Here is a 9,678-nt window from a genome sequence, read left to right as displayed (position 1 = left end):
AGAGATTCACCTACAGGTAAGACTATTTTTCTTTATCATTATTAAGTTAGCAGAATTTGGAAAAAATTATGAAGTGTTTATTAAGATCTAGAATTTCATGTTGATTTTGTAAAAAAAAAATGTAGTAGTATAATTTATAAGAGTATAATGTAATTTGTAAAAAGCAATTCTGTTCTTGAATTGTTTCTTTTGTGTGTGTGTGTGTTCATTCAGAAAATGTTTAATTATATTTTTATTTGTCTCTTGACAGAAAGGCAGTAGACTAGCCTGGTTTTAGAAGGATAAAATGCCAGGCAAAAAAGATTTAAAAGCAGTAGCCAAGAAAGGAGGAAAACCAGAGCCAGAAAAAAGTAAACCAAAGGAAGAAGAAAAGAAAGGAAAAGATGACAAAAAAGGAGCAAAAGATGACAAGAAGGCAGGAAAGGATGATAAAAAGAAAGGAAAAGAAGAGCCACCCAAAAGTAAAGGGAAAGACGATGGTAAGAAGGGAAAGGATAAAGGGAAGGGAAAGAAAGAGGTTATTGAATCTGAGGAGGATTCAGATGCTGAGTTGATGGATGAAGACTTGAGCGATGAGGATGAGGATGAAGAGTCAGATGGAGACAAGAGAAAGCGTGGTGGAAAAAATGCTAAAGGTAAAGCTGCAAAGGGAAAGTCCAAATCTAGACAGCCTGATTCTGATGAAGATGAAGATGATTCTGATGAAGATGAGGATGATGAAGATGAGGAGGAAAGTGAAGAGGAAGATCCGAAACCAAAGAAGAAATCAAAAGATCATCATAAATCTAAAGCTGAGGAAGATGGAAAGAAGAAGAAAGCAAAAAAGAAAGATGAGTCTCCACCTAAGCCACCACCTGAAGACAAAAAGAAAAGAGGACTCAAAAACACCTCAAAACTCTTTATGAGGTTCTCTGGATTTAAGAAGAGGAAGAGCTCAAAGAAGCGTCTTAAGAGCACTTCCAATATGTTTCTTGGACTTGGAAAAAGGAAGAATCGCTTGCTTAAGAAAAAAAGGAGAAAATCTCTCTTGAGAAATGCTCCAAAGTTTATGATGCGTTTCAAAAACAGCAAGAAAAAGAAAAAAGAGAAGGAAAAAAAAGAGCCGTCAGGACCAACGCCAACCTATATGCTTATCAAATTAGGTGGAAATGCTAAAGAAGCGGAGAAGAAGCCAGGATTTTTTAAAGGGCTTTTTGGAAAAAAGAATTCAGGGGATGAGTCTGGTTTTAAAGATAGGGGGCAATTATTAGGTAAAATTGCTGGGGCAACAAACTGGCTGACCAAGAGGTTCCTCTCCGTTAAGGGGCGTCAGAGTGGAAGGGACCGTGATGACTGGGGCCGGAAAAAGGACAAAAAATATCCATTTCCTGCTGGCAGTCGCCAAGCTAGCATCCGAGCTCCTCCTGGTTATCACAATTATGGATATGAACATGACACTGGAGGATATGATTATAATAACCAGAGCAGGATGGATATGGGTGCATTCCACAGACAGTCAATTCAGAGCCGCTCTAACAGGTATAGTGAACAGTATGCCCATGTTCAGGGACATTCTTCATTTCCACAGCAATACACTCAATATGAAGAACCAAATAACTATTATGATATGCAATCACATGATCAAGGCTATTATGAGTTGCAGGATGGATACTATGACCCACACGCAGCCATTCAGGATGAGGGTGAATATTATGATGATAGTATGGACTACGGTGATCCTTATGGAGCTCAGGAGCAGATGGGCAATTACCCACAGGAAATGGGCTACTATAGTCAACAGTATCCACTGGATCCTTATTTCGATGATGGCATGGAGTACTATGATGATAATCAGTATCCAATGGAGAACAGCTATGATCTGTATGGGAATGAAATGAATCCATATGCCCAGACTCAGTTTGGATATTATGATGACCCTCAGGGCTTCTATAGTGACCCATATGAAGTTGAAATTTCATATGATCCATATATGGATGCTTATGGGGATGCTTATGAGGATCTTTATTTTCAGGACTATCAGGTTAACTACAGTGAAACAGATGTTGACCCATATCTGCAATCTTCCTACATTATGTATGATCCATATAGTTATCCTATGCAAGATATTATGGAAGGTGAAGAAGCTTATGGAATGTATGGTGAGAACTATGGAGATTTCTCGATGGAATCTATGCCCCCTCACGGAGACCTGGAGTTCAGACTCCCAAGACCCCAGGTCAAGCTTTTTGGTAAAGAAAGGATTGATGTCGAACTTCCTCCTTTGCCTCCACAATATGATTTTGAGGAAATGTCAGACATACAATATGAAAATTATCCATATATACCTGGAGCCTCAATGGATGATGGTTTTTTGCAGACAGTTCATCCTCAAGAAATGTTTCATCCCACAATACCTCAAGTGCCCACACCAACAGCCATGCTAATTAAGCAAGCAAATAATCCCCAGAGATTTGTCAATCAACACATGTCACACATGGCTCAAACTGGTGGATTTCCACCATCTCCCACACCAAGCAGGAGGTCTATGGCAGGGATGGCCTCCCCTCTGCATATGCCTATGTCACCCATGGCTCCCATGGCTTCCATGGCACCCATGGAACATATGTCAAGTTTTGGAGAGCCGGTAATGGAAGTTAGAGGTTCCCCCATACCAATACGCAGACCGAGCCCCCATGCCTCCCCGCAGCTATCCATGCATCCTGCTGCTCCACTCCCTATGAGAAGAAGCCCATCCCCACAGCCCTCTCTGCGTGGCATTGGAGGCATGGGAGCACCTCCATCCCCAAGACTAGCCAGAGGTATGCCCTCTCCAATAAGTCATGTTCAACACTCTCCATCTCCAATTGGACGCAAAATGAGCCCACCTGTTTCTCCAACACTTTCTAGACGTTCATTTAGAGAAGGGCCACCCGCATCACCAACAGTCCCTAGACGTTTGCAGCCTCAGGTTCCGTTTAGAGAAGGTCCACCTGCTTCACCAACAGTCCCTAGACGTTTGCAGCCTCAGGTTCCGTTTAGAGAAGGTCCACCTGCTTCACCAACAGTCCATAGACGCTTGCAGCCTCAGGTTCCATTTAGAGAAGGTCCACCTGCTTCACCAACAGTCCCTAGACGCTTGCAGCCTCAGGCATCCTTTAGAGAGGCACCACCATCTCCCCAGCCAGTGCCTGGCCGTATGCCCTCACGAGCTCCATCTCTCTATACCAGTCCTCCAGCTTCACCTCGTGCATCTGTTCGGAGGAGGAGCCCACCACAGTCTCCTCGTCCCTCAATTAGGAGACCCAGTCCACCCTCCTCACCCTCACAAGTTCATCGTCCATTTGGTGCCAAGAAATTTCAAGCCTCCCCATCTCCACTTAGGCGAATGAGTCCTCCATCTTCCACTCAGATGGGTATGCGAGCCATGGCCAGTGTTCAGCAGAGGGATCTTCACAGACCACAGTCTCCATTAATGCCTCAAAGAGTATCACCTACTCCCTCTCGAAGAAGTTTTACTGTAGAACCAGACTCCCAACAACCACCATTGCAACATAGATCCCCCTCTCCTACCCTTTCCCGCAGGTCCACTCGCCTTATGACGGATTCTCCACCTTTTGGGTCCCCTGGAGGTCGACTACGAGGAAGGGGCCGTCCAAACATCCCCATGGGAGCTGTGAAACCATATCCAGGCAGAGGGGGTCATTCTGGAACTCCAACACAAAATGTACGGCCATTTAGACCATCCATACATAGTAACAGGTCCATGATGCCACAGGACTTCCCAGCCTCCCCACAACTCTCAGGTCAACACACTGGGATGGGCATAAGGGAACAAAGTCGTTTCAATCTTCCAGGAACACCTGGTCCGATGAGAAACCCACAGAGACCCATTGGTCGTGGCCGTCCACTCATGGCCAGACAGTCACTGAGGCGTTCACCTGGAATGATGCCCCCTTCACCACAACTTTCTCAAAAACACATGCCCCCTCCATCACCTCAGCCTTCTGTTAGACATCTCTCCAGACCAGGCTCTCCTCATCCATCTATTAAACATGGCTCCCCATTACCTATGCGTCTCACTTACCCTAGGGCTGTGCCTACTTCTGTGCTTTCTGGTCCTCCGATGTATGAATCTTCATTTGCATCTCCTTTGCCTGTCAGCGTAGAGCCAATCCCTGTAGAATTTGATCAGATTAGTGGTGTTCCTCAGTCACCAATGCTTACCAGTGCCCTCCAAAACCAAAGTGTCAGGAATGCATCCTACATTTCACCCATCCAACAGCCCATGTCGCCTTATGCTCCTGAGATCATTAATGTTCCACAGTTTCCTGGTCAACCACCTTCACCAGTTCCCTCCTTTGCCCTGCAAACCCCTAATCTAAGCAATGCTATGAATGTCTCCCAATTGCAGCCAATACCCTCACCATATAATCCTGAAAGGGTTGTACTGGATCAGCATACAGAACAGATGGCATCTCCACTTTTGTCAAATGCCTTACAAAATGCTCAGCTCCGAGAGGCTTCTTACATTTCGCCCATGCAAAGACCAGGTTTACCTTATGTTCCTGAAGTGGCTCAGTTTGGTGAGATCCCTGAACAAACACTTATTTCTTCCCCATATGTTCCTCAAATGGAAGCATTTGAACAATTTCCAGGTCAACCAGCATCACCTTTGCTCACCAGTGCAATTCACAATCCACAGCTTCGCAATGCTTCATACCGATCATCTCTTCAAAGGCCACATTCACCCTATGCTCAAGTAGAGACAGGCTATGATTACATTGAAGAGCCAGGTGCTGGCTCCCTTCTTTCCAATGCTCTTCAAAATCCAAATGTCCGCAATGCTTCTTACCGAACACATTTACATCGCAGGGGATCCCTTGTTCCCCCTGGCTATGGTCCAATGGGATCTCCAGTTCTTTCAACGGCTTTGCAGAACAAAAACATTCGTAAAGCATCATACCGAGCACCTGTCCAGGGAATGATCTCCCCTTATGCAACTGTGCCAGGTTATAGGCAGGATCCTAGGAAATCTCCTTTTCTGTCTGATGCATTGCACAACCCCCAACTCCGTGGTGCCACTTACCGCTTGCCTGATGGGTCATTAGTATATGGTAATCAGGTAGCAAATGTACACTCTTCTCCAATACTTTCAGATGCAATTGGAAATTCTCAGCTCCAGAATGCTTCATATAGACTTCCTGCTGGGTCCATAGTAGACCCACGACAGCAACAATCTTTCTCACCAAACCTCTCAAATGCTTTGCGGAACCAAAACATAAGAAATGCCTCTTACAGACTTCCAGATGGATCGATAATATACCCAGACTCTCATTTACAGCAACCTTCTTCTCCAAACCTGTCCAGTGCCTTGCAGAATCCAAATCTGAGGAATGCAACTTATAGACTTCCAGATGGAACTCTTGTAACAGCAGGACAACAACAGTCAACCTCACCAAACCTGTCACATGCACTTCAGAATCAGCAACTTAGAAAGGCATCATATAGACTGCCAGATGGGACAATAATAATGGCCGATCAGCAAATGGAACCAACATCTCCAAATCTGGCTAGTGCACTGCAGAACCAAAACATTCGAAATGCAGCTTACAGATTGCCGGATGGCACATTAATAACAACGAACTATGGGCAGCCCACATCTACTTCCCCAAATTTATCACAGGCACTTCAAAACCAACAAATGAGAAATGCCAGTTATCGTTTACCTGATGGCTCAGTTATAACTGGTCCAGCTTATCAACCTAAGTCTCCAAATTTGGCAAGCGCACTTCAGAATCGGGATATTCGCAGTGCTACCTACAGGTTACCTGATGGTTCCATAATAAGTGCTGATGCAAGTTATAAACCTACAACCCCAACTCTCTCCACCGCACTGAGAAATGAAGATTTGAAAAATGTCTCCTATAGGCTTCCAGATGGATCTGTTATTTCACAAGCTTTGTATAAACCAAGGAGTCCAAACATTTCAAATGCCTTGCAGAATGAAAATCTTCGCAAGGCTACATACCAGTTACCGGATGGATCTATTATTTCAGCAGATCCTCGAAGCCATAAAAATCCAAATTTATCACAGGCACTTCTAAATCAAAATCTCCGCCAGGCCACATACAGATTACCTGATGGATCAGTCCTTGCTCGAGGATTTGAAGTCCCTACTTCACCACATTTAATGGATGCTATAAAGAATGCTGACCTGAAGAAAGCCTCTTATCAACTACCTTCAGGGATCTCCAACTATTTGACATCCTCTGGGCAGGTGGTTATTGGACCAGATGGCCGTTATGCTGTAGTTCCACCACAGCGAAAAGGTCCAGGTCCAGAAGATCACTGGGCTCAGAATGACAGAGAGGGGCAAACTGCAGAGGACCATTGGGCTTCAGAAAGAGTCTTGCCTCATGACACAGTACAGAACCTCATTAAATGGTCTATGTACCGAGATGAAAAAATGATGGAATTTCTTACCCCACCACCTGCTGGTCTTAGGCCAGGGGAAATAGAGCTGCAGTGGGTACCAGATCGTGAAGGGGAGCCAAAAGGACAGTGGTATGACAAGGTAAATCACTTTAAGACATAAAGCTAACAGTAATTGTTGACTTATTTATTTAACAAATGGTAACAGAAGTTACCAAAAAAAAAAAAAAAACAGAAGTTCCTGCCCTAGAGACACTAATTGTATCATGCTTTCATTTTTTTATTCTCAATAAATTCATGATTTTGCTTGTGGCTTTTTATACATTTCGCTAAATATATATCTGAAAGTTTATATTAGGAAGGAATTATAAATAATCAGGTTTAATTTCACTAAGCTTAATACTAAGTAATGTTGTCAGCTTGACAGTGATGCAGTTATCAAATTTAACAAGTCTGTTATCCTTGAGCCTTAATAAAAGGTCCAGCCAAGCTCATCTATCTTCATCAGGTTTTAGCTCCAGTCTGCAACTACATCGGATGTCAGATGAGATTTACAAGGCTGATTATAACTGATCTCATGTTACCTTTGAAAAGATAACTTTACCTAATTCATCAGCTATATTATCTAATGTAATTGCATGAGCTGAAAATGTCTTCTTAGATTTCTTTGAATGTTCTCAGTTTGCATATATGTTGCATTTTTCAAACAGATGTATTCTATAAGAAGCCTGCCTACTGTCAGCTACAGGGTGAAAAGGGAAGGGGATGGAGCTGAGGACATGACACAAATGGAGTATGTCAGCATAAAAATACATATGCAAATGTAAAGATGATTATTAGATATGAAATAAATCATTCTTCCTCTATTTTTTCTATTTTTTCCAGAGAGTTTACTGAGGCAGCAGTATTGATAAACCTGAAAACTCGCTTTGATCAAGCGCTTATCTATGTGAGTCTTGCAATCATGTTGCAGTAAGCATACACACGCATCTCAAAGATGTCTGCTAGTTCTAATTATTGTGTACAAAGATATGGTAAATCTTGGATTCACATACAATTTAAATTTGCACATCTGCTAAATTATGTCATAATGTAGAAGAATATGCACAAATCAGACTTGCTCATGTACTTGTGCTATCAGTGACCACACAGCCCATTATCTCTGCAGAATTCTTCAGAGAAACACTTTCTAATAAAGTAAAAAAAAAAAAAAAGTTTTGAACAAAGTTGTTTTAAAAAGTTTTTCTCAATAGCATATTATAATTTAAATCTCTTGTGAATCTAACTACATTATTAATTTCTCCCTTATCTTCTAAGCAGACATACATTGGCAGTATTTTGGTGTCTGTGAATCCATACCAACTATTTAACATCTATGGCACAGATATGGTTCTGCAGTACGAGGGCCATGGCTTGGGAGATAACCCACCGTGAGTCTGAACAATCACAACAATTCCTAACCAAACATTTTTTTTCAACAATCACAACATTCCTAACCAAAAAAAGTTCCTATATCCTTTGTTACAGCCCATATTTTACCACAAATGTATTTTTTTTTAGAAACTTACCCCCTTAGGCAGATGATATGCCCTCATATTCCCACTGAAGCTAAGCAGGGTTGAGCCTGGTCAGTACCTGGATGGGTGACCTCCGGTGAAAACTAGGTTGCTGTTGGAAGAGGTGTTAGTGAGGCCAGCAGGGGGTGCTCACCCTGTGGTCTGTGTGGGTCCTAACACCCCAGTATAGTGACGGGGACACTATACAGTAAAAAGCACCGTCTTTCAGATGAGACATTAAACCGAGGTCCTGACTCTCTGTGGTCATTAAAAATCCCATGGTACTTCTCATAAAGAGTAAGGGTGTAACCTGGCCAAATTCCCTCCACTGACCCTTATCAGTCATGGCCTCCTAGTAATCCCCATCCACTTGACTGGCTCTATGACTCTCTCTCCTCTCCACCTGTAGCTGGTGTGTGGTGAGTGTACTGGCACCGTTGTAGTGTGGCTGCCGTCGCATCATCCAAGTGCATGCTGCACACTCGTGGTGGTTGAGGAGAGACCCCCACATGATTGTAAAGTGCTTTGGGTGTACGGTAAAACACAATAAAAGCGCTATATAAATGCATCGTTCATTCATTCATTCTCAAAAAACATAAACATTGATAATAAGAAGAAATATTTCTTGAGCACCAAATCAACATATTAGAATGATTTCTGAAGGATCATGTGACACTGAAGACTGGCGTAATGCTGATGAAAATTCAGCTTTGCATCACACAAATAAATTACGTTTAAAATGGTTTTTAAATTGTAATTATGTTTCATATAATTATAAATTATGTTTTATAAAATATTACACAATTTTATTGTATTGCAGTCTTGCCTTATCAACCCCAAATTGTTTAACAGTAGTGTTAATTAAAAGTCTAACAAAGAAGCAGGAAGAAAATTATGAAGATTTTATCTTTCATCCTTTTACAATACTTTTATTGCCAGAAATGTACAGTATGTAAACCTGCCTTCTTATACACGTTTGTTTCTAGTCATCTCTTTGCCATTGCAAACATTGCCTACACTACAATGATGGACATCAAGCGAAACCAGTGCGTCATTATCAGGTCAGATGAAAGTATGTGAGTGTGTCATTTGTAGAGGATGTGGAAGTATAATTGCATGTCTATGTAATGTTGTATTAGTGAAGTGTTTGTATTGTAGTGGGGAAAGTGGTTCTGGAAAGACAGAGGCAACCAAACTGGTTCTGAGGTACCTCACTGCTATTCACCATAAGAGGAACATTACACAACAGGTACATGTATATAGAAAATAAATTAAACACTGAGTTTTCATCATAGACAAGGATCACTCATATACATTTTGGCAGATGGGACATGTTCCTAGATCACTGTCCTTGTTTGTCCTAGAACAACATTACCGTCACATCAATTTTTAGGGATAAGGAAAGGAACGGAGTTGGGGCATGGACACCATTCCTTTTTTTTTAAGATTTTTATTTTTTTGCTTTTTGCTTTTATTTTGATTGGACAGTAAAGTTTGGCTAGAAGTAAAGTGGGAGAGAGAGGGGGATGGGATCGGGAAAAATCCACGAGCCGAGACTCAAACTCGGCGCTATATGTTGGCATAGTCAATGGTTAGAGTTTGTGTTAGGGATCAGTATTGTTATTTTAATAGTCCACTTTAGACATTCTGTTGTCAACTTATTCTACTGGCCTTAACCGTAACAGATTATTAATACTCTAATGAGGGTAAG

At 42.0% G+C, this 9,678-nt stretch overlaps 1 protein-coding gene across 1 annotated transcript in view; it reads left to right on the top strand.

Annotated features, from left to right (window-relative positions):
- Window positions 1-286: 286 nt before the first annotated feature.
- Window positions 287-9,678, top strand: part of myo15ab (myosin XVAb) — a gene marked incomplete at both ends in the record, with an annotated part of 42,332 nt that continues 32,940 nt past the window's right edge. Inside the window, 7 exons of the mRNA XM_079424304.1 lie at window positions 287-635; window positions 723-6,553; window positions 7,122-7,204; window positions 7,297-7,360; window positions 7,732-7,841; window positions 8,954-9,028; window positions 9,126-9,222. Of these exons, the coding sequence (XP_079280430.1) occupies window positions 287-635; window positions 723-6,553; window positions 7,122-7,204; window positions 7,297-7,360; window positions 7,732-7,841; window positions 8,954-9,028; window positions 9,126-9,222 (6,609 nt within the window). The remainder of the gene's footprint in view (window positions 636-722; window positions 6,554-7,121; window positions 7,205-7,296; window positions 7,361-7,731; window positions 7,842-8,953; window positions 9,029-9,125; window positions 9,223-9,678) is intronic.

Source organism: Barbus barbus (assembly GCF_936440315.1).
Source record: "Barbus barbus genome assembly, chromosome: 8".
Classification (NCBI taxonomy): domain Eukaryota; kingdom Metazoa; phylum Chordata; class Actinopteri; order Cypriniformes; family Cyprinidae; genus Barbus; species Barbus barbus.
The sequence above is the reverse complement of the archived record's forward strand: the minus strand, read 5'-3'. Positions and strand labels throughout refer to the sequence as shown.